A 26,517-nucleotide genomic window follows, 5' to 3' on the forward strand; every position below is an offset into this window, starting at 1 on the left:
TTTGATTTTGGAGTGGGGCTTCTTTCTTCTTCTGCACCTTCTCAGGCAGTGTTAGTGGTAAACTGGCTTCATAGTGGACGATAACACTGGTGCTCCAGTAGCTTCCAGATCACGGCGAGCTTGAGCCTTGGCAGTTCCTGAACATTCCTACTAGTTTCCATTTAACTTTTAATCTGAATAAGTGGTACACATGTACAACTGTCTGAAGAGTTTGGAATCTGCAGTTGTTTAGAAACAGCTCCTAATGATATTCCCGACTTGTGTAAATCTTTCTTAGATCTGTCACACCCTAATCAGCTAATTAACACATAATGCATTCAAAGGGTTCCTGAATGGTCTCTCAGTCTGGGTCAGTAAGCCACACAAACCCAGAGTCTGGAGGAAGAGTGGAGAGGAGCAGTGTCCACGTTGCGTGGAGTCCAGTGTAAAGTTTCCACAGTTAGTGGGTTCCACTGGGTTTTCTGAAGTCCACAGTCAACACAGTCATTTAACAGGACATTTTAGAGCTTTTATTGCTTCCTTCTGCTGACAAGTTTTATGAAGTTGGCGATTTCATTATCCAGCAGAACTTGGTACCGACCCACACTGCCAAAGGTACCAACCAAGTACTGAGTGAATAGAAATGATATTATTTAGAAGCCTGACATGTCTGCCTTAAAGATCTTTTTTTATTGATCTTGTGCAATATAAAAATTTTCTGAGACATTGAATTTATCTGAATTTACCAGTCTATTATCTGTAAACCACAATCATCCAAATTACAAGAAATAAATGCTTTGAAATATTCAACTTCGTGTACAATGTACCTGTATATGTTTGACCATGAGTGGATCATAGAAAATTCACAATAGATTAAAACCTTTGCATTTTTTTCCCTTTAGGAAACGATACAGCTGGATCTTGTATAACCATTCTACCCTGAAAGGAATTGTTCAAATAAGTAATTAAAATCCTAAAATATCATTTTCATGCTCCTTTAAGATGTAAACATCTCAGAGCTGTATAAACTCATTGTAAATGATGCAATATAGAACAAAGACTTTTATTAATCACCAGCTTTAAACTGGATCCAGAGCAGGAGAAACTGTGAAAAGGATCACATGACAAAGTTTGGCGACAGGATAAAATTCACAGAAAGCTTAAAAAGGAGCAGGGCAAATAATTAGCTATTCTTTACAAATGTCTCATGTGTTAAACACAAGAAAACAAAGAATTTAAGCATTTTTTTTTTTTTAAATTCAAAATAGGTTTCAATAGTATGAAAACGGTCTAAAAATGCCCCATTATTTGTCAGTATTTTCTGTTCCGTTTGCTTTTTAGTGGAAAGGCATAAAAAATGGAAGCATCTGCATGGAGTTTGTTGGGATTATTTGTACTCCCCGCTGACTCCCACAGTCTTTCCGTCCCACTCTGACGTGGACAGACACTTGACAAAGAAATGTCCCAGATCATGCTTGGAGATGGCTCGTCCTTTAAGCATATTCTCTGTCACCATGTAGCGCTCAGTCAGAGGAAGGTCGCCTGCAGAGAGAAAAACCCAAACAAGACAACTGCATTAAAGAAAAGACAAGATAATATAGATTTGTTATCGCCAAATACTTTCTGCCCCATTTTCTACAGACCAGCAATGTGAGGAGGCATAACAGCCACGTAGTCGAGCCCGGAGGTTTTCAGGACCGTGTACATCCGGTCGTGATCCTCCGTCACGGGAATCAGACGAGGCGGGACTTTGGAGCGATCCCACAGAAGGAAAGCTGGGTGGGAAATGGATGGGTTGAGATGATGAACATATAAAAAATGGCATGTTTCAATATCTGATAAACTGAATCTTCATTCGTTTTCTTGTCTGTATATTCGGTAATGCAAAAACAAAACCAAAGTGCAAGTGTACTGGAATCAAATTCCTTGTTTGTATGTACAAACTTGGCAATGAAGCCGATTCTGATTCCTTGCAGTGACGGAAAGTAAGTTCTCAAACTGCAGCACCAGAAAAAGAAACCAGAATGATTTTTTTTAAGGAAAGATCTGCCATATAACCGCATTTTTTTGTTAATTCACCCACAGCAGCCAGATAACAGCCTCTTTATATCCCATGTCGTAATACCTGACATGCAGCCAATCACTTTACGGATCCCTCGTGCCTTCATGGCCTGCACAATGTTCTTGGTGCCTTCAGACATCATGGTGGTTGGGCCTAACGTGCAAAAATAAGAACAGTTAAATAATGGAAAATGACAAATTAATCAAGCATATTACCACTAGCAGACGTGAGAGGAGAGGGTACACCCTCTTTCACTTCCAGGGTTTATGTTTTAGGACATAATAAAATGTTCTGATCATCACCAGATTCTAAGGTTTATGCAAATCTAGCCTAAAATGAAAAAATGTACACCCCATGACTCAACAGCCCCCTTTAGCCGACATTTTTTTCTGCACAGCTTCCCCAAAGTCTCACCACAACATTTTTAATTAGGTTGAAGTCTGGACTTTGACTGGGCCATTGCAACACCTTGATTCTTTTCTTTTTTTCAGCCATCTCATTGTAGATTTGCTGCTGTGTTTAGGATCATTGTTCTGTTGATGATTGTCCAGTTTGAGCCAAGTTTCAACTGTTGGACAGATGACCTCAATAGACTCTAGAATACGTTGTTTACAAGGTCGACCCAAAGACAGCATGGTGTCCAGGTCCTGTGGCTCCAAATCCAAATTATGACCCCTCCACTACCAAGCTTGACAGCATCAGACGTTTGTACTGGTCTGCTGGGCTTCTCCAAACATGGTGATGTGCATCAGGGCCAAACATCTCTACTTTGGTCTCATCTGTCCAGAGACATTGTTCCAGACGTCGTATCCGTCATTCAAATAAAACCATTCCAAAGAAATCATCGTTTTTTTTAGGATTTGTTTCTAAATCTCATTTCATGAACTGAAGTATTTACAGTTACATTTACCAAAAGGACAAAGGTGACCACTAGTGACTAACTGGCAGTATTACGACATGAAAATGTCTCCCAGTGAAGAGGGATTATGTCAGAAACATATCAGTGCAGGAAAGAATTGCACAAGGTGAAGAAAAAACACACACTGACCAGTTTATGGAGGAACAGACTGAGTTTCAGCAGGAAATGTTCAAGCTAAACAATCAAAAAAAATCTAAATGCAGAACTACTAATCACATTATTTCATCATTTGCATGAAAAAGGTTCTTTGAACTTCTTACCAAATCTTGTATTGTTTTTTCCTTCTAAAACATTTTTGTATTTTTATTTGACAAATTCTAACAAAAACCCTAATAAAGTCAAACAAAATCATAATGGATTAAATAACGTGTAAAAAAAACATAATTGGTACTGAATTGTAATCATTAAGAAAGTCTTAAAAGTGAAATGTAAACACAGGTTTTTCCTTACTGTAGTCTCATTTATGGGTTTATTATGAAAAGACTGAAGCCTTACTGAGGTCAGTTCTGGTTCCCAGGACGATGATCACTGCATCTTGGCCTTCCAGAGTCTTCTTCACATCGTCTTTATTTAGGACGTCACCCACCACCACTCTGGCCGCCTTGTGGTCAGCAGGCAGCTTGGAGGCGTCCCGCACCAGCACAGTCACGTTGTATCCTGACGAAAAACACAATCAAATGAGGAAATTTGAGCCAGAAACTGTCACAACCAACCCTAAAACAAAACATTGAGACCAAGGACGCAGCGAACAGGTCAGGGACAATGATGTAGAGAAGTTTAAAGCAGAGTTAAGTTTTAAAACAATATCCCAAATTTTGAACATCTCGGAGTTCAATCCATTTTCTGAAAGAGGATGGCACAACTCTCAACCTACCAAGACGTATCCATCCCCCTGAACAGACAAGCTGACAGAGGAGAGCATTTGTCAGAGAAGCAGCCAAGAGGCCCATTGCTACTTTGGAGGAGCTGCAGAGATCCACAACTTGGGCGAGAGCATCTATTGACAACTATCAGCCATGCACGCAAATCTTGACTTTATGGGAAGATTGGCAGAAAAAAAGGAAAAAGTTGTAAAAAGTCATGGAGGTGGCAGCATCATGCTGTGGGGATGCTTTAGCAGGGACAGGGAAGCTAGTCAGATCTAAAGGGAAGATTGATGAAGATATAAGTAGGACAGTCTTAAAGGAATACTTGTTAGAGGCTGCAAAAGACTTGAGACTGGGGCAGAGGTTCATCTTCAAGCAGTACTAAACCCTAAACATACAGCTAGATAAAATTATATCCATGTGTTAGAATGGCCTAGTTGAAGTCCAGACCTAAATCTAATTGAGGTTCTGTAGCAATACTTGAATATTTGTCTTTACAGATCCTCTCGATCCAGTCTGACTGAGTTTGAACTACACTGCTCAAAAAAAATAAAGGGAAGACTTAAACAACACAATATAACTCCAAGTAAATCAAACTTCTGTGAAATGAAACTGTCCACTTAGGAAGCAACACTGATTGACAATCAATTTCACAGCTGTTATGCAAATGGGAAAGACATCAGGGGGAAATCTTTGGTGATTAGCAAGAAACACTCAATAAAGGAGTGGTTCTGTAGGTGGGGACCACAGACCACTTCTCAGTACCTATGCTTTCTGGCTGATGTTTTGGTCACTTTTGAATGTTGGTGGTGCTTTCACACTCGTGGTAGCATGAGACGGACTCTACAACCCACACAAGTGGCTCAGGTAGTGCAGATCATCCAGGATGGCACATCAATGCGAGCTGTTTCCTCACATGCACCGTTTGTGCATGTGTCTGCACAAACGGTTAGAAACCGACTCCATGAGGATGGTATGAGGGCCCGACGTCCACAAATGGGGGTTGTGCTCACAGCCCAACACCGTGCAGGACGCTTGGCATTTGCCAGAGAACACCAGGATTGGTAAATTCACCACTGGCGCTCTGTGCTCTTCACAGATGAAAGCAGGTTCACACTGATCACATGTGACAGACGTGACAGAGTCTGGAGACACCGTGGAAAGCGATCTGCTGCCTGCAACATCCTTCAGCATGACCGGTTTGGCAGTGGGTCAGTAATGGTGTGGGGTGGCATTTCTTTGGAAGGTTGCATGGTCCTCCATGTGCTCACCAGAGGTAGTCTGACTGCCATTAGGTACCGAGATGAGATCCTCAGACCCCTTGTGAGACCATATGCTGGTGCGGTTGGCCCTGGGTTCCTCCTAATGCAGGACAATGCTAGACCTCATGTGGCTGGAGTGTGTCAGCAGTTCCTGCAAGATGAAGACGTTGAAGCTATGGACTGGACCGCCCGTTCCCCAGACCTGAATCTGATTGAGCACATCTGGGACATCATGTCTCGCTCCATCCACCAACGTCACGTTGCACCACAGACTGTCCAGGAGTTGGCGGATGCTTTAGTCCAGGTCTGGGAGGAGATCCCTCAGGAGACCATCCATGGTCTCATCAGGAGCATCTCCAGGCGTTGTAGGGAGGTCATACAGACACATGGAGGTCACACACAATACTGAGCCTCATTTTGACTTGTTTTAAGGACATTACATCAAAGGTGGATCAGCCTGTAGTGTGTTTTTCAACTTTAATTTTGTGTGTGACTCCAAATCCAGGCCTCTATTGGTTAATAAATTTGATTTCCATTGATGATTTTTGTCTGATTTTGTTGTCAGCACATTCAACTTTGTAAAGAACAAAGTATTCAATGAGAATATTTCATTCATTCAGATCTAGGATGTGTTATTTGATTGTTCCCTTTATTTTTTTGACCAGTGTATAAAGATGGGCAACAGTTTCCAGCTCTAGATTGGAAGGTTTCCTTTACACAACTTGAACTTGTGTGAAACGGACTTGGCCAAACTAAACCTTTACCAGTAACATCCCAGGAATCCCACCCTTAGTGTGCAGGCAAGATAAAAAACAGCTTTCTACTATCAACTCCTTATGACTCAGCAAAATGCTGGCCTGTAACGGCCAACATGAATCAGCAGATTTCACGGTGAGCAGAAGGAAATGAAAATGCTGCGAAATAGAACTGTTCACATGACACAAGATTTTTATGATTTTACAGCATCCTGTAAAATTCTGGTAGACCTTAGGACACGAAGCTGTTTGGTGAAAAAAGGCTGCATATGTGTAACCTGACTGGTACAGAAGATGAAGGAAGCCAAGCTCAAAAATGTGTTTTTAGCTCCAACCTTTAGAAATATGTTTTAAATTTACAATCAAACAGAAACAGAAGGAGTGAATGATGACATATGACATATTCTGATGCAAATTTTACACAATGAATCTGAGCTTAGGTTATTGACAACGATCAGATTAGTGTCTACATTTTTATCAATGCATTACATCCGATAACATCTGCAAGAATATATCCACAGTGTCATTTACATAGAACAGTCATTAAAGAATGAGCTAGTTTTTTTTTATTATTTCATTTTGATTTTTTACATTTTTCTCTACTGTAAGAAACTTTAAAAATGACTTTTCTGAAGTAATGAACGATGCTGGGAACTGCACAAAAAGGTTATGAGTGGCTAAAAAAAAAATCAGAGTGTAACAGCTGGACAGAAATAAATGCACGATTAAATATTTTTTGGGATATAAACATAAAAAAAACATTATCTATCTATAAAGCATTCTGACAAGCATTTCTAGGGGCATTACAAAATCTATATGTTGATTCTTTCTTAAAGCAAAATTCTTCATATATTTTCTACAGTTAGGTAAAACATGCAAACACCAAAAGATTCCTTGGTGTCAAAACTTATCTTACAAAACATGCATGATATTAAAAGTTTTTTACCTTATTTTTATTAGTAGTATTATTATGAGACATAAAAATGTTAGTCTTTGAATAGTGGAACTGCTTATTGAATCCTTTTTAACAAAATTAAAATTAAGCTTTAGAGGAATAGACATAAGATGTTACGTAAGCAAACCAGTTGCGGTTTCTGGGATTTTTACGCACTTTTCGAATCTTTAAAGCACGAAATAAACAAATGAAAATAAATGAACTGCTGTGTGTTAAATAAACATCCACAGGGTCACGCATTATTCCCTCAGCTCCTCCCACGGCTCACCTGCAGCCACCGCCTGCGCCAGCGTTGCCAGACCGGTCATTCCCGTGGCTCCAAATATCGCGACGTTCTTTATGGACTCCGACATTGTTTGAAATGAGCGAGATCCACGACACGGCAGCAACCTGTCCCGATATCCAAGAGGTTTTAATGTCAAAGGCAGAGCGGACACATGAAGAAACGCCTCTTATAAAGTCCTGCGGAGGAGCTTCCGCAGCGCCGACTCCTCCTTCCAGTAGATTTAAAGGAACCCGCTGATTGTTCCGCTTCCTTTACGTTTTCACATCATATTATACCAGCAGGCTGCCCCGGTGTTCTTCAGTGTACAACACATTTTACCTACAAACTGGGAAATGGTTGGCTTTTTCTGAGGAATAAACGCCGCAGGGGAGAAATAATTTCTGAGACTTGTTTCTGAGCCGGCCCAAGGCATATAGGAACTGTTTAGGACCCCTATCCATCAGGGGGCTCCCATAAATGCTTGACTTTTAACACAGACCATAGATCTAAAATGTAAATATTTGTTTAATGAGAATGAGCATACTATTAAATTTAATTCGACAGTTTCAGCATAGATAAATGAAAACAGTTCAAATTGTTGAAGATTAAAATTTAGGATTTAAAGAACTGGAAAGTTGACTTTGGAACAGTGAGAAGAATAATCTTCACTGTTAGATGGTTGTGTTAACATATTTACCATCTGAAGCTTCGAGTTTAATCTTTTCTTTGTGTTTCAGCTCAGTCTGTTCACAAATACATCTCAGTAAATAATAACCAATTATCTATGACTGCTTTCAAGCTCAGCCAATTAAACTGGCCCCTTCTCTCAGATTCCACCAAATCTAGCTTGAACCAGAGGCAGTAATGTTCTCAACAGGAAGACGGGCCCCGCATTAAATTCTGCTCAAGGCCCCATTCAACATTTGACCAGCCCTGACTTTAACATTACCTGCTTATAAAGAAAGCAATAAAGACGCATGCAGTCTAAGTTTAATAATAATCTCTGCACAGGTGCGTTGAGTTTAAATTTCAACACAATCCTGATGTAAATTATGGGGAAAATACTGATAATTATAATAACCATAGTCATAATATTGTAAGGATTTATTATTGATTTTTTTTTATATTTATCAAAAATTATAATAAAAAATCATAATTCAGAAAAATGATTTCTTAACCAAAAACCATTACTTATGAATAGAAATCAAAGATGTCCTCTGGTGTTGTGATTATGGGCTCAAAGCATTTAATAATTAAAATGAGTAAATTCTTATTAATAATTGATCATTATTAACCAAAAACCACACTAGATGTCACTGTTTAATCAACCGCTTCACCGAAGGTGGGGGACCTTTGACCTTATTTTGACAGATAAATCACTCTTGCACTAAATAAACACAAACGCTTCTTCTTTTACATGTGAATATTTTATGAAATCACATAGCCCTGATATAATTACTATTCTGGTCCAAAAACCTTCACCTAACTAAAAAGCACTATTTTACAGAAAGGGGATAAAAATGACTACCTAACAATAATAATAAAAGAAAATATATGCGCAGTGAGTGTCTATGAAGTGTCAAGCAGTTTTATGGACAAAATGTGTAATTTGGGTTAACTTGGAAAGTGAAGCCCTCCTGGTGAGCTGATGTCTCGATTGCAGCGATCAGCTGTTAGACGGTGGGCTGCGCCCCTTTAGCTTCTAGCAGCTGATTGCCCCAAATCTCGAACAAAGGGTCATAAAACTATGAGGGGAACTCAGTGGAAAATCTCCAGTAATAAAACTGGAACAAAGGAGGGGTCAGGCCATGAGGGCCAGACAGCAGTTGCTTTGAATGGAAAACTTTAAAAGTCCAACTTCTAACTCCTGGCTGATTTGGGATCAGCGGGACAAAAACATGAACACCTTGCTGATCTGAGCTGTGCAATCCAGCAACACTTGCACAGGAAATCAAAACAGCTCAGCATAAAACACTTCAATCAGTATTGCATGCAACAAGTTGATACCTGAGATTAACTACTGGTGATTCTAACTCACCTTCACTGTGCCTCATCCTGTCCAGACTTCTAAATGTCAGGATCTGCCATTTTGGGTTTTTTGATGAACTTTTTCTCTGTCAAGAGTTTTTCTGTTTCTTCTAGATTAGTTGTTTACTTATGTTTAGTTATCACTACCTAGATTCTTGTGTTCTTGTGTTTCCCTTAAGATCTACTTTTCCCGGGTTTTGTTATTTCAGTTTAGTTCTCTTTTGCTTCAGTCTCTCATGTTTATTTCCTTTCTGTTAAGTCATTAGTTGCATTCTGTCACTTAGTGTTTTATGTTTGTTTACTTTTCTCAGTTAGGTTCCCTCATGTCCTCAGGTTACTTTTGTTAATTGTTACTTTCCAGATTCCTATACTTTAAGTTTGTTAATAGTTTCCTTAGATCTGTTCCCTGAGTTTTGTTATCTAGTTTTGGTTTCCCTGTTAATTCATTTTCTTCGGATACATCCCCCTCAGTTCCCTGCAGCTTGCTCCTCACACCTGTTCAGTATTCATCTGATTACCTGCCTCCCTTCTCATTGGTTCCACGTTGCACTTCCCCCTGTTTAAAAACTCACTGATTCTCATTGTCACTTGCTGGTTCCTCCTGTTAACTACTTTTTCATTCCCTGCTGATTATCCACATCTTCTTGTTGTCAACCCATGTAAGTTTTTGGAAGCATTTCATTAAAGAAAAAGCATTTTTCTCATCATGCTGCTGCCCGTGTTTGCGTTTTGGTCCCACACAACCACAAAACTCATCTCCTTGGAAATAAAACGTCTGTGGGTTTCCACCTGCCCCGGGTGTCGGCGTGGTCTTCGATTGGTATACGAATCTTCTGACCTTCTTGTATCAGACAGATTTCCAGTATTTAAGCTCTTCCTGGAATGGCTGTATGGAGGAAAAAACTAACTCGCCTGCAAGTTTCTGTCGCTCCAGATGGAAGCGGAGGTGTAATGGAGGTTTAAAAGTTGGTTTCTTTAGCTTTTATAGCTCTGATGATGTCAGCTTCGATGTCCATCACTGCAACGAAGGCAGAGCGGTGCATGTTGAACTGCACAGCCCAGTCGGCCCAAAAGGATGACCCCAACAATATTAATCATGATAAACGCCACCAGATCGATAATGCTGTCGCAGCTCAAAACCCACCATTAACTTAACTAATTTCCTGAATTTTGGTCACAAATCATTCTCTGTGAAAAAAACAAAAGAGCAAATTTACTTTTAAAAAAAAGCCAAAAACAATTAGAGCAGAAGCTCCGAGAAAATTGAATTAAATTCTCATCACACCTTTCTCAAAAATAACTCGTCATGTATCTATATAATCTGGAGCTACTTAGTCCTTTATTTAATTATAAGGTAACGAGTTATTTATTACATTATTTATAGTTAGCAGCTATTATTTGACAATGATTTATCTACCTTATTTAAATATTCAGGGACATTTATCTTATATAGAAATAAGGTGTAAGATGTCTGACTATGAGTTAACTTTTATCTTGTCTGAAATTAATGAGTCATTTATTGCATTACAAAGTATTCATGTCAATCTTTTGATCTTGTGAATTATCTCAATATAATGAGCCATTAATTCCATCCTGAGACAATCAGTCATTTATCGTGTTATTTCAGGTTAATAATCCATTTATTTAATTTTGCTTATTTCTATATCTCAATACAAGAATGTATCATTTAACACTACAAGCAATTTAATGATTATCATATAACTAATTTACATTACTACAAGATGAGTTTTTATTTTGTTGTATTTCATAATGAGCTAAAATCTCATGTTATCTTAAAAAAATGTGCAATTTATGCCAGCATGAGATAATAAGCTTTTTATTTTGTTATCTCAAATTAATTAGTAACTTATCTCTTGAGATAATGAGTTATGTATCTCTTATTGTCTCAAGAGATGACATTTAATCAGTTAATAATCTTGTTAAAATCTTATCATCTAATATTAATATGTCATCTATCTCATCAGAAGATTTTGAGTTTTTATCTGGTTATTTTAAAATAATATACAATTAATTTTATCATGAAATAATGACTTCATCTTATTATCTCAATGAGGTATTCACGTACTATTAGACGTTAAGATGTTGATATTGCTATGTTGTGTCAATAAGGTTTGTATCTTATAATAAGATGACAACTTATTTATTGTACCTCCTAAAAATGTCCAATTTCTCCCATCATGGTATAATAAGTTGTTTGTGTTTTTATCTTGAGATAGGGGGTAATTAATCTTACCGTGAGAAAAGCAGGTAATAATACAGGTCCTTCTCAAAATATTAGCATATTGTGATAAAGTTAATTATTTTCCATAATGTCATGATGAAAATTTAACATTCATATATTTTAGATTCATTGCACACTAACTGAAATATTTCAGGTCTTTTATTGTCTTAATACGGATGATTTTGGCATACAGCTCATGAAAACCCAAAATTCCTATCTCACAAAATTAGCATATTTCATCCGACCAATAAAAGAAAAGTGTTTTTAATACAAAAAACGTCAACCTTCAAATAATCATGTACAGTTATGCACTCAATACTTGGTCGGGAATCCTTTTGCAGAAATGACTGCTTCAATGCGGCGTGGCATGGAGGCAATCAGCCTGTGGCACTGCTGAGGTCTTATGGAGGCCCAGGATGCTTCGATAGCGGCCTTTAGCTCATCCAGAGTGTTGGGTCTTGAGTCTCTCAACGTTCTCTTCACAATATCCCACAGATTCTCTATGGGGTTCAGGTCAGGAGAGTTGGCAGGCCAATTGAGCACAGTGATACCATGGTCAGTAAACCATTTACCAGTGGTTTTGGCACTGTGAGCAGGTGCCAGGTCGTGCTGAAAAATGAAATCTTCATCTCCATAAAGCTTTTCAGCAGATGGAAGCATGAAGTGCTCCAAAATCTCCTGATAGCTAGCTGCATTGACCCTGCCCTTGATAAAACACAGTGGACCAACACCAGCAGCTGACACGGCACCCCAGACCATCACTGACTGTGGGTACTTGACACTGGACTTCTGGCATTTTGGCATTTCCTTCTCCCCAGTCTTCCTCCAGACTCTGGCACCTTGATTTCCGAATGACATGCAGAATTTGCTTTCATCCGAAAAAAGTACTTTGGACCACTGAGCAACAGTCCAGTGCTGCTTCTCTGTAGCCCAGGTCTGGGGAATGCGGCACCTGTAGCCCATTTCCTGCACACACCTGTGCACGGTGGCTCTGGATGTTTCTACTCCAGACTCAGTCCACTGCTTCCGCAGGTCCCCCAAGGTCTGGAATCGGCCCTTCTCCACAATCTTCCTCAGGGTCCGGTCACCTCTTCTCGTTGTGCAGCGTTTTCTGCCACACTTTTTCCTTCCCACAGACTTCCCACTGAGGTGCCTTGATACAGCACTCTGGGAACAGCCTATTCGTTCAGAAATGTCTTTCTGTGTCTTACCCTCTTGCTTGAGGGTGTCAATAGTGGCCTTCTGGACAGCAGTCAGGTCGGCAGTCTTACCCATGATTGGGGTTTTGAGTGATGAACCAGGCTGGGAGTTTTAAAGGCCTCAGGAATCTTTTGCAGGTGTTTAGAGTTAACTCGTTGATTCAGATGATTAGGTTCATAGCTCGTTTAGAGACCCTTTTAATGATATGCTAATTTTGTGAGATAGGGATTTTGGGTTTTCATGAGCTGTATGCCAAAATCATCCGTATTAAGACAATAAAAGACCTGAAATATTTCAGTTAGTGTGCAATAAATTTAAAATATATGAATGTTAAATTTTCATCATGACATTATGGAAAATAATGAACTTTATCACAATATGCTAATATTTTGAGAAGGACCAGTATAGTTATCTCAAGATAATGTATAATTTGTCATTATAAGATAATAAATGATCTTAAATGAATGATGCATTTCTCAGCTATCCAATTAGAAGATGACTTATCTAATTATCTCTAGATAATGTGTAATTCATCTATTAAAAGATAATCAGTTGTTTTTCTAGTTTTCTATATGAGAAGTTGTCTGTCTCATTAGAAAACGATTCATTCATGAAATGTGGCATTTCCCTCATGGCAAGATACTCTGTTGTTTCCCTTGTTAAAATTATATTTATTTCATAATGAGACATCTGAGGTTTATGTTGTTATCTCGAGTCAATGGGTCAGTCATGTACAGTATGTCATGACTCCAACGTCACATGGTATTTATCTCATATTATATAAAAAATAAGACAAGAATGGGCCACTATAGGTCGGGATCTGATCTAGTAGCTGACATCAAGTCTGTTAGCGTTTAGTGCAGACATTATGAAAAAATGTTTAAGTAAGATAATGCAACGTTGGCCATGAATTTGATGTTGCCAGAACAAATGTTGTAATTTTTATATTTAATTTACAGTGCGTCGTCAAAATAAGAAGTTCATAAGCACACGGTTAATATTATTTAAACTGAAATTATGCAAAAACAACATTGTTTTCATCAGTCAAGATTGTCCTTATATCTACCTTTTATGCGGTGTAATTGTAGACATGAAAGGATTGCAGGTGAAACGCGACCCCTAGCGGCTGCAAATATAATTGTATGAAAATCAGTCTCTCTCTCTCTCTCCGCACTGATGCTGATATTTCTCTCCAGCATCATCAGCGGAGAGGAGGAGGAGGAGGAGGAAGGAGAGGCTGTGTCAGGTGGAAACGGGGACCTCTATGGATATCATCATCGCCCTCCACCGGCTCTCCACCTCAGCACCGACTGCACCTCCCGGCCGGCGGCTCCCGCTGCGGCCGCACAGCGCCCCTTTATTCCCGCGCTGCACGCTCCTGTCCTGACAAAGCGTTTCCTGCCGTAACGGCCGCTGATCGAGGGAAGACCCTGCTGGAATAAAAGCAGAGCGTCAGCCTCCCCCATTCATACCCGCTCTGCTCATCGATCCAAGCCGCGTCTTAGAGGAGGTCGAATCCAAGCAGACATTTAAGAGTGAACCTGAAGGTAAGGCCCGATAAACGGCGGGTCTTTTTTACCGTGTCATTCCTTGCGTGAGAGCAAGGACTCGAGGTGCGGGGTCTTCTTCTTTTTTTGCAGGGAAGCCGGCCTGCATTTGGGTGCAGGTTACCGCAGTGATCCGGCGAGGGAATGCGTTGTTTCACGTCTTCACCCACATGTGTTACGTGATGCACGCGTAGAAATAATTCACAGGTTCCCTGATTATTTTTGATCTTCTTATTTGTGAAGGGACGTGGGTTGAGAAGCGGCCTAGTTCATGGACTTTGTCGTGTTGCTGCATCTTTTTGGCTTCTTTAAGGCCTTTAACTTTAACTTGCAGATGTCTTTTGTGCTCCAGAGCAAACCGGAGCAGTGCTGGATAAGTTATAAACCCACAGCAGTGCATTATGTTACTTTATAGTAGTTTGGTATCAGCTCTAGCTAAGGTTTGAAGAAGATGTTTTCTGTCTAGATGGGAAGAATTAAAGCAGATTATTGCTTTGCAGCACACAAGCACATACATTGATCACATCTACAGAGAACAGTCTAGAGTGTCTGCAGTAAGGCTGACTGAAGACACAAATTAGCTGAACCCCCAACGAGACAGAGACAAGGTATTGCACCAAGGGTCAAAGAGTTAGAATATGAATCTATTTAGTTTAATTTTAATATATTTTATACTTAACCACATTTGAATGCATTTCACTCAGCCTCAACCTTCCTGTTCTGTCTCTAAAAAGTATTCATACCCTTTTCACGTTAGTGCCATGCTCTTTCTTTTGTCAGATGATGGTTTGAACAGAGCTCTATGAGATGTTCAAAGCTCGGGATGTTCTTCTGTGACCTAACCCTGCTTTAAGCTTCTCCACAAACAGCTGTCTGCTGTGCTCCTTGGTCTTCATGATGCTGTTTGTTCTCTAATGATCTCTAACAACCCGCTGAGGCCTTCAGAGTGCAGCTGGATTCATATTGGTATTAAATTAAGCACATGTGGACCCAAACGTTTTTTACAGGGGGCAAACATGGGGCCATTAAAAACCTTGGGGTGGCACGCCAAAATCACAACCAATGACTGACTTTAAAGAATGCTGTGATGTTTTGTAGTTCCTATTATATAATAGGAACTACAAAAATCTTTTGTTTTGTCTTTTGTTTTCACAAATTTAGTAGAAATGATGAAAGTTTCACAACCTACAATAGTTTTATTGTTTAAAATAACATGTTTTTTTTGCTTTTTACAAAATGAAAAACATTACAAAAGGATTCAAAATGTATACACTAAAAATAATATTTTTTATGTAAGACTGGGTAACAATGACAAATTTTAATCACACTGTTAAAATGAATCCAAGCGTATAAGTTGCAGATTTTTAAAATAACAGTTGGTTAAAGGAAAAGGCTGCAGAAAGCAACTGGTTGTACAGGAATTTATTTTGGGGGTATCAGAAAAGTTCATGGGGTATGGAGACTTTTGCAAGGCACTGCATACAATTTGGCAAAATAAAACCTCAGAACCCAAGAAGTTGTCGTTTTGGTGTAACGCGAAGAATTTCAGTTGCTCCTATTCGACCAACACAGACTAGAGTCATGTCTAGAGACCAGGAAGTGCTATAAGTTCCAGCTGTTTGCTCAATCAGCAGGTTCTAAGATAACTTGGATTTTTATCAGTCTGGTGGTTGGACTTTGCTGCAGCCAACAACAACCTGTTCTCCTTTCTGCCTTAAACAGCAACAGTTTTTCCATAACATCTGTTAGCAGCAGCCGTTCACTGTCGGAGAGAACGACGTTTAGTTTCTCCTTTTTCAGCTCAGTTCAAGCCTTTCATGGAATTAAATCAACCGTGTTATGCTATAAGTAAATGAAATTTTAGCACCATTCATGAAGAAGCAACAATGACAGCAATGGAAGAAACCATAAATAATAAGTAACCGGGCCAATGCATTCATTTTGGTTTTGGTTCAGTCCGTTTCCTCCACTCAGATTCACAGCTTCCCCTTTGTCACTCTTGGCAGAACCTCCCCATTTGGCAGGTTTTAGTTGGCAGGGAACCCGTCTCCAAGATGTCGCCTCCTGAGCAACATTTGTCCTGACTTCCTCTTCCTCTCTGGACAAATCACCGAGTAAATCTTCATCATGTGATCCGTCATACCATCATCTTCTTGGGTTGCCATCATGGTATGTGTCGATGTGGCTGTGTTATTTAACACAACCACATCTTGGAGATTCTACTGGCACATTTTTGTTATGGATTTTCTTTTTCATGCTTTTTGACATATTTCTTGACTTTGGGGGCATGGAAATGAATATTACTGTCAAAGCCGCAACATTATTTAAAAATCAAACATTTGTGAGGAAATTTCTAGATCTAGGTTTTGGAGCTCATAAAATCAACCTTGTATTCAACAATCTGGACTTGTCATTTTGAATCTTAACAAAATGAGGATAATTATTGACTACAGTCTGATAACTGTTGTAATGGATACAGGGCTTCATATTAGCATACATACTGGATTTAAGCTGTGAAAAGGCACTATTTATTTGAGTTGTTTTTTATTTATAACTTATTTGTTCCTTTTCAACAAATATAGACTGGCTCGGTGCTGTTGGCATCTGGGTTTTGTGGATCTTGGATCGTCTTTTACAACGCTGCCTGTACATCTGGAATGCTAAAAATTGAGATTTTGATCAGGAATTACCAAAGACCTCCCTATAATAATTATTCAAATTTTACACAGAAATCCTTTTTTATGAAGTATCATATACAGTGCTATGAGAAAGTGTGTCACTTTAATGTTTCAGATCATTAAACAAAGTTTAATATGTGTTCAATGACATCCGTATAAATGCAGACTGTGGAAGAACCAAAGTGCTGGTATTATTGGACCTTAAACTTAGTGCAGCATTCGACACTGTTGATCACTCCATTTTATAAGAGTACCTGGAAAACTGGGTCGGCCTTTCTGGTACAGCACTCAACTGGTTTAAATCCTACTTAAAGGACAGGGACTTTTTTGAGTCAGTAGGTAACTTTACTTCAGAGAGCACAAAAATCACATGTGGCGTTCCCCAAAGGTCCATCTTAGGGCCCCTCCTATTCAATATCTACATGCTCCCCCTAACTCAGATTTTAATAAACAACAACGTAAGTTATCATAACTATGCAGACGACACACAGCTATATGTTACGATGTCACCAGGTGACCATGAACCCATTCAAGCGCTGGGTAAATGCTTAGAAGAAATCAATGCATGGATGGGCCTAAATTTTCTTCAGCTGAATCAAAACAAAACTGAAGTAATAATCTTTGGACCAAAGGAAGAGCGTTTAAAAGTTAGCAAACAGCTTCAGTTAATACAGCTAGAAACCACCAGTCAGACTTGAAACCTGGGTGTAGTGATGGACTCAGACCTGAACCTTCAGAGGCACATAAAGACAGGAACAAGGTCGGCCTTCTATCACCTAAAGAACATCTCCAGGATTAAAGGACTAATGTCTCAGCAGGACCTTGAAAGACTAATTCATGCGTTCATCTTTAGTAGAATTGATTACTGCAACGGTGTCTTCACAGGTCTGCCTAAAAAGTGGATCAGACAGCTGCAGTTGATCCAGAACGCTGCTGCCCGCGTCCTCACTAGAACTAAGAAAGTGGAGCACATCGCCCGGTTCTAAAGTCCCTACACTGGTTCCCTGTAGCTCAGAGAATAGACTTTAAAATACTTCTGTTAGTCTATAAATCACTGAATGGCTTAGCACCAAAATACATTACAGACTTGTTGTCAGTGGATCAACCAGCCAGACCTCTCAGGTCTTCTGGCTCAAATCTACTCTGCATACCCAGAACCAGAACCAAACATGGAGAAGCAGATTTAGTTCTTATGCTCCACTAATCTGGAATAAACTCCCAGAAAACTGTAAAAGCACCAAAACCCTAAGTTGCTTTAAATCAAGATTAAAAACTTATTTGTTTAGAGTGGCCTTTGACTGGGCCATCTAAACATTATTACTTAAGTTTTCAGTCCAATTGTCCTTTCATTTTCTTATCCATCATTCTATTCTCTTTATTTTATTTTACTTTTTTTAATTTACCTCTGTTGTTTGATTTTATCATTTGTTTTGTTTTGTCTGTATCTGTGTTTATTTTCTTTGTAATTGTATGTACAGCGCTTTGAGTGTCTCGTTGCTGAAAGGTGCTATATAAATAAACTTACCTTACCTTACCTACCTAATATGGGACAAGGATTACCTGGGTGGATACAAGAATCAGTTATCAAATGAAGATTTTATTTATTAACAGAAAAAAACTATCCAAACCAACCTTGACCACATGAAAACTATCGGTCCTCTAAACCTAATAGCTGGTTGTTCCACCCTTGTCGTTTAGCATGGTTTGGGTTGGACCCAAGTGCAGACAGGAACGTTGGATGAGCATGGAGATGATTTATTAAATAAGAAACAGCCAAACTTACAGAGGAGCTAAATTAAGACCCAAGGAAACAGTAAACCAGGAAGAAAGACAAATACTAGCCTAAGAGGAATAAACTAGAATACACAGGGAACAGAACACAGGAACAAACTAAAAAACTAAGCATAAAACAATAACTAACATGCCAGCAGCACAGAGAGATGAACAGGATATGCCAAGACCTTATAGAACATAATAAACAACAGGTCACTGATGAGAACACAAATGAAAACCAAACACCTAAGGATCATTACAACTCTTGGCAGCCTCAGCTACCATCAAGCGTGTCTATAGGTGGCAACGAGTCTTTTACATTTCTGTGGAGGACTTCCGAACTTCTGTTTTTTGCAGAATTGTTTTAATTAAACTACATTGAAGCTGGTCATAACACAGCATCTCAATCAGATTTAAGTTCAGACTTTGACTAGGCCACTCAGAGGCATTCATAGGTGGACTTGCTGATGAGATTCAGATCGCTGTCCTGCTGGATAGGCCAAATGCACTTGAGTTTAATGGTCACACACTGATGGGCGGATATTTTCTTCAGGATTTCCTAGTACAGAGTAGAATTCATGGTTCCATCAGTTACAGCAGGTTGCCTGGGTCTTGAAGAAGCAAAGTGGACACTAAACTACCACCATGTTTGACTGTAGGTATGATGATATGTTTCTGAAATGCTGTGTTAGTTTTACTCCAGATGTAATGTGAAGCACATCTTCCATGAAGTTCCACCTTAGGCAAATGGAAACAGGTTTTTCTGTTATTTTTGGTTCAACGGTGGTTCTTTGCTTAGATCTTTCCCATGGAGGCCATTTTTATCCAGTCTCTCTTTCTTATTGCTAAATCAGGAACTCTCACCATAACTGAGGCGAGTGAGAGCTGAATGCTAGATGTTGTTCTGGGTTCTTCTGACTCACTGTGTGAGCTGTTGATCAGCTCTTGAAATAATTTTAGTAGGCCGGCCACTCCTGGAAATGTTCTCCGCTGTCCCAGGTTTTCTTCACTTGTGGATACTGGTTCTCACTGTGGTTCTCTGTGGTTCCATAGACATGGTTTTGTAACCCTTTCCGACAGATACGTGTCCGTGACACTGTTTTTGATCTGTTCTTACATTTCTATAGTTTGGGGCATTTTGACACTTTTAGCCTACTTCATGTTGTTGGACAGGTTTTATTTAAGTAATTCTTGATTCTACAGGTCTGGCAGTAATCAGGCCTGGGTTAGACAAAAATATTTAGCCGGTCATCTTTAAAAAATGTTATTTGTTTTATGACCTGAAACATTTTAAGTTTGACAATAATAGCAAACAGCAGAGAAAACTGCAAGGGGGCAAATACTTTTTCACTGCCCTGTATGTGTTTAAGGTAGTCCACACATTAGAACAGATCTGTGGATCTGGCTCTGTGAGAAAACTGGAGCTCAGCTGGTGCTCTGTGATGTTGGGGAAGACGAGGCGACTGATTGGATTAAAACTTTGCGGTCCCTCCCGGTCAGAACTGGGTGTGGGCTTCTGCTCTTGTTTACAGATGTTTTTTTTCACTCTGCTGAGTTGAAGTGAGAGAAAGTGACTCAGTGCAGTGTGTAAAATGCGTCCCAAGTGACGTCAAAGTAAAAGGATCTGGTGCTTGTTTGCGAAGGAGAGAAGCAGAGAGAAAGCTTGCATCTTTCTAAGAAAGATGATGGAGGATTCTTTGGGTTTGGATCAAAACGAAAATGTAAAAATAACTTTGATTATTCTCTTCCACAATGCTGTGCAATTATTTCTTCCTATATTGATGTGAAACAAAGGGCATTTGTTGTTAACAAATTGCAGGCTTTTATCCTGCAGCTAAACTTGACCTTTATGGCTATCAATAAGTTGTTCACATCCCTGCTGGTTTTTTCCATTTCATGTAAAAAGTCTGTTGTTGTTTTTTATGCATAACATGCTAACATGCACATTTACATCATGGGTAGAAAAGAAATACAACCCTGAGATTTTATCATGATTTAATACTGGGAAAAAAAACCCTAGCAAAAATACATGGGCTTGCAAAAACATTCATACCTGCTGAAACCTTGCGCATCTTGTCTTGTTTCAACCACAACCTCTAAAGTATTCTGTTGTGATTATACGTCTGCACAATGTTTGCTGTCCCCTATCAGCTTTGCACATTTGGACTCACATTTTTGCCACTCTTCTTTGCAAAATAGCTCAAGCCCCGTCAGATTGGATGGAGAGAAAACTCCAGTTGGATTTAGATCTGGACTTTGACTGGACGATTCACATATGAATATGGTCAATTGCATCTTTGGGTGTTTATTAATTATTGTGGTCTTTCTGAAAGCCAAACCTCTACTCCAGCATCCCTTTTCCAGCGGAGGAAAGGTTTCCCCACAGCATGATGCTACTACCACCATGTTTCGCTGTAACAATAGTGTTTTCATTGTGATGTAAAGTGGGAGTTTTGCATTTAGTCCAAAGAGGTCAATTTTGGTCTCACTTGACCAGTCACTTTCCTTCATATCCTTGCTGTGCCTCTACATGGCTTGCGGCAATCTGCAAACTGGACTTCTGGCTTTCTTTCTGCCATTCTTTCATAAATGCCTAATTTGTGGAGCACACAACCAAAGTGGTCCAAATGACAGGTTCCCCACACCCGAGCAGTTGATCTCTGCAGCTACTCCAGAGTTACCATCAACCTCTAGGCTTCTTCTTGGATTAATCCCTCGTTGCCCAGCTTGTAAGTTTAGTTGTTTTGGTAGGTTTGCACCATGTTCAGATGATGTATTGAACAGAGATCTGTCCGAATTTCAAAGCTTAGGATATTATTTTACAACCTAACCCTGCTTTAAAGTTCCTCCCTGAGCTGACTACTGTGTTCCTTGGTCTTCATGATACTGACTTAAACTCAACTATATGAAGGAATACTGACAAGGACAATGGAAGAGCAAAAATATAGAGGCCTTGTCTCAGCCAAAAGTGACTGATTAAAACTGACAGCTGTCGCTCTTACTTCATTCTGTTCTTTCTGATGATAAATCCCTCTGTTTTACTTCCCTTCCTCCTAATTCTCTTTATTTAATTGTTTTTTTCCTTGTTAGCTTATTTTTATCTCAGTAACCACTCTCTTCTAAATGTCACCCCCTGTTTTCATCCACCCTCCTTTCAAGTATTTTCTATCTCAGCTGATTAGGTCTGCATCTCTCCCTATTCCACTCATCCTGCAGTGTATCTCTAAATTTAACCTCTAAATAAAAACCGATGGTCAAACCCATCATCCATATTCTGAGCTATTCTTGGATCACTGGTGCTGTAGAATAGCCTGAAGTCCATCTCATATCAGAGCAGTTTATCATTTAACAGGAGATGCATTTAAATCGATGCACATCTCATCTATAGAACATTGCAAAACTATTCATACCTCTTTACATTTTTCACTTTTGTCACATAACACAAACTTCAATGTATTTTAGTAGGATTTTATGTGGCAGACCAATACAAACTAGGGCATAATTGTGACATGCAGGAAAAGGATAACGTTGGTTTAATATTTTTTAGGAATAAAATCTAAAAAAATGTGGCAGCATTTATATTCAGTACATCTGAGTTGATACTTTAAGTCTTTCAGGGTATGTCTCTACTATCTTTGCACATCAAAGACTGACATTTCTGCCAATTCTTCTCTGGCAAAAAGCTCAAGCTCAATCAGATTTGATGGAGATCCTCTGTGAACACAAGGTTCAAGTCAGATTCAGTTGGATTTAGGACTGGACTTTGACTAGGTCTTTCTGTCCTGCTGGATAGTGAATCTTCTCTCTCCCTCCTGAAGGAAAGCATCTCAGCGGCATCATGCTGCCACCACCATGTTCCACTATGGTAATGGTGTGGTCAGTGTGATGTGTTTGTGTTCCTCCACTCACAGCATTTTGCATGTAGACTACGCCTACATGACTTACGGAAAATGGCAAATGGGTTTTTGTAGAGCTTTGTCCTGTCATCAGATTGCTCTTCCTGTGTTTTGGATCTCAACAGCTCCTCCAGAGTTACCATGGTCCTCTTGGTTGCTTCTCTCATTAATGTTTTCCATGCCCAGCCTGTTACTTTAGGTGGACGTCCATGTCCTGGTAGGTTTGCAGTTGTCCCATCTTCTTTCCATGTTCAGATGGAGGATTGAACAGAGCTCTGTGAGATGTTCAAAGGATATTGTTTTAGAGCCTAACCCTGCTTTAAATGTATCCACAACTTCCTCCCTGACCTGTCTGTTGAGTGCGTGGACTTTATAGTGCTGTTTGATCCCTAATTTTCTCCAGCAAATGTCTGAGGCCTTAACAGAACATCTGGATTTACACTGAGATTAAACTACACAAAGGTGGATTCTGTTCACTAATTAGGGGGTTTCTGAAGATATTAGGTTGCATTGGATTTTATTTGGATCCCTGTTTAGGTTTTGTATAAAGACTTACATTGAAACTGTGGCTCTGCCCTGCTCATCATGGAGGCGCCCCCTGTTGTCTTCTCTGGGCCCCACAGGAGAGTGAGTGGGACCAACAGGCTGACGTGCATCTTCCAAAAACCATCCTAGCCCCAGATCACTCCACATCAACCCACCTGTGTCATTGTTTTCTTTACTGATTTGACACTCAGGAGGCTGGAGAAAAATTTAACAAGTTTATTTTGACAGGTAGTGATATGGAACTGGAACCGGGACTGGAGGCACAGTACTGTACGGGAAAGGAGGACTGGTAAGAACTCAGAAGATAAATGGGGATAACTAGAAACTGGATCTGGAGGATCTTGGCGGCATCTAGTGGTGAGAAAGTGTTAACAGCAGGCAAAAAACAATACATGAACACTCCCAGACTCCGACATCATCCCCCCCTCAACGGTCGCCTCCCGGCGGCCGAGAAGAGGAAGAAGGCAGAGAAGCAAGATAATCAGTGATTAAAGAAGGGTCGCAAATGAACGACTTGGGGACCCAAGTACGGTCCTCCGGACCGTAGCCCTCCCAGTCAACAAGATATTGCCAGCCCCTACCCTGCTGACGGGACAAAGTGTTGGTGAGGACAGGTTTCAATTGGGAGACATGAAAGGTTGGATGAATGCGGAGGCTGGCAGGGAGACGGAGACGGACTGAGGTGGCACTGACTGTCCTTTTCATCGGCAGGAAACAGAGGGGGTTGGTAACCTAGAGAAATTTCAAAAGGTGAAAATCCAGTAGCAGAGGAGATGTGAGCATTGTGAGCGTATTCCACGCAAGGTAAATATTTGTTCCAATCTGAAGGGTTAACAGATGTAAGGCATCTGAGGGTTGACTCGAGTTCCTGGTTCATGCGTTTGGTCTGAGCATTGGATTGTGGGTGGTAATCTGACGTGAGAGATACCTTGGCATCCAGTGCTGTACAAAACTGTTTCCATACTTGTGAAGTGAACTGTGGGCCACGATCTGAGAGGATTTCTTGAGGAATGCCGTGCAGACGAAAGACATGCTTGACCAGCAGCTGGGCCGTCTGCAGCGCAGAGGGGAGTTTCCTGAGAGGAACAAGGTGACAGGATTTGGAGAAACAGTCTATAATGGTTAAGATGGTTGTCATACCTTGAGAACTAGGGAGTCCGGTGACAAAATACAACACGATATGGGACCAAGGACTTTTTGGGATGCTGAGGGGTTGGAGCAACCCTGCTGGGGGTTGGTTAATGGATTTGTTACGTGCACAAACAGAACAGGCTTTGACATACTCCTTCACATCTTAATCAGAATCAGAATCAGCTTTATTGCCAAGTTCGTACATACAAACAAGGAATTTGACTCCGGTAAACTTTGCTTTCTGGTTTTGTTTTTGCATTACAGAATATACATATATACAATATACAAATATACACATATATAAATAAAAGGTGCATTTGCAACTTCTGTATGCTGTTGTTTTGTACTCTATTGAATGTTCATCAGAGAAACAGCCTGGGGGAAGAAACTGTCTCTGTAGCGGCTGGTTTTAGTGAACAGTGCTCTGTAGCGGCGGCCTGAAGGTAAAGCTCTAAACAGTTTGTGTGCAGGGTGTGTGGGGTCTGCAGAGATTTTAGCAGCTCTTTTCCTGACCCTAGACCTGCACAAGTCCTGGATGGAGGGAAGGTCAGCCCTGATTATTCTCTCTGCAGTCCTGATTATTCATTGCAGTCTGGATCTGTCCTGTTTTGTGGATGAGCCAAACCACACTGAGATGGATGAAGACAGGACAGACTGAATGATGGCAGTGTAGAAGATGACCAGGAGCTCCTGTGGAAGGTTGAACTTCTTGAGTTGCCTCAGGAAGTAAAACTGTAAGCGGTAAAACGGTAAGCAAACTGCAGGGGGTCCAGCAGGGGGCCTGTGATGTCTTTCAGGTGCTTCAACACCAGCCGCTCAAAGGATTTCATGACCACAGACGTCAGGGCTACAGGCCTGTAGTCATTTAATCCTAGGATGGTGGGTTTCTTGGGCACCGGGATGATGGTGGATCGTTTGAGGCAGGAGGGGACCTCACATTTCTCCAGCGACATTTCTCTCAAACCCCCAGTCGGTCGTGGCAGATGGCCGCTCACACTGAGCCTGGTTCTGGTTCTGCTGGAGGTTTCTTCCTGTTAAAAGGGAGTTTTTCCTCTCCACTGTCGCTACATGCATGCTCAGTATGAGGGATTGCTGCAAAGTCAACGCCAGTGACTGTCCACTGTCTCTACATGCTCATCCAGGAGGAGGGAATGCTGCAAGTCACTGACTGGATGCAATCTGCTGGGTTTCCTTAGATAGAAAAACGTTTTATCCAATTTGAATAAATAACTGAATCTGACTGCATTGTACAATGATTAGGATTAATTGGAATGTATGTACCTGACTTTTGTGAAGTGCCTTGAGACAACATGTGTTGTGAATTGGTGCTATATAAATAAAACTGAATTTAATTGAAAAACTGAATTAAATTGAAGATCCGGGTGAAGATCATTGCGAGTTGATTTGCACAGGCTTTCAGGCATGATGGGGAGATGTTATCGGGTCCTCCAGCTTTTTTTGTTTTCATGCGCTGAAAGAGCTTGTTTACATCTTCCTCAGAGATCTTTAGTGCAGGCGGAGGATCTGAAGGTAGGGGGTTGATAGCTTTGTGGGAAGAACTTGTTCCTGAATGGGATGTGGAGATGATTTGAGGCGTGAACGGCTTCCTGTAATGTCTGCAGTAGAAGCCATTCAGATGGTTGGCCAGGCGAGGATTCTGTACAGGATGGGTGGGGGGGCTCCTGTAGGCAATCAGGTTTCTCAGACCGGTCCATACAGCCGAGGTATCACCAGTAGAAAGGCTGTTCTTTCGCTTCTCACTGTAGCTTCTTTTGGCTGCTTTGATCTCCTTTGTTAATCTGTTCCTGGCCTGCCTGTACCGCGCCAGATCTCCACTGCTGTGAGCTTCTTCCTTTTCCCTGCGCAGATTCCTGAGATGTGGAGTAAACCATGGCTTGTTATTCCCAAAGGTGCAGAAGGTCTTGGTCTGCACACACATGTCCTCACAGAAACTGATGTATGATGTCACCACATCAGTTAGTTGGTTTAAGTCAGTGGCTGAAGTTTCAAAAACAGTCCAGTCTGTGCATTCAAAGCACCTGTAGCATCTACTTTGATTCCTTAGTCCACTTCTTAACAGTGTGAACCTTGGGTTTGGAAGCTCTTAGTCTCTGTCTGTAGGTTGGGATGAGGTGGATTAGATAATGATCCAAAAAACCCAGAGCAGCCCTGGTAACAGCATGATATGAGTTCTTAAAAGTTGTGTAACAATGGTCCAGTGTGTTTTTGTCTCTGGTGGGACACTTAATATGCTGTCTGTATTTGGGGAGTTCATTGGAGAGGTTTGCGCTGTTAAAATCTCCCAGTATTATGATGAAAGAGTCCGTGTGTTTTTTCTCTACGTCTGTAATCAGCTCAGCGAGATGTTTTTCCGCGGCAGAAGTGCAGCCATGCAGTGGAAAATATGAGCCAA

The 26,517-nt window shown here is 40.4% G+C and overlaps 1 protein-coding gene across 1 annotated transcript; it reads right to left on the reverse strand.

Annotated features, from left to right (window-relative positions):
• Positions 1–1,028: 1,028 nt before the first annotated feature.
• On the reverse strand, positions 1,029–7,270 carry blvrb (biliverdin reductase B). Its single transcript, XM_047390849.1, has 5 exons — positions 7,067–7,270; positions 3,456–3,617; positions 2,105–2,194; positions 1,623–1,754; positions 1,029–1,521 (listed from the first exon to the last, which is right to left on the reverse strand). The coding sequence occupies exons 1-5, from the start codon at positions 7,149–7,151 to the stop codon at positions 1,367–1,369; spliced, it is 624 nt and encodes a 207-aa protein (XP_047246805.1). The 5' UTR covers positions 7,152–7,270; the 3' UTR covers positions 1,029–1,366.
• Between the last annotated feature and the right edge of the window lie 19,247 nt (positions 7,271–26,517).

Source organism: Girardinichthys multiradiatus, chromosome 18 (assembly GCF_021462225.1).
Source record: "Girardinichthys multiradiatus isolate DD_20200921_A chromosome 18, DD_fGirMul_XY1, whole genome shotgun sequence".
Taxonomy (NCBI): domain Eukaryota; kingdom Metazoa; phylum Chordata; class Actinopteri; order Cyprinodontiformes; family Goodeidae; genus Girardinichthys; species Girardinichthys multiradiatus.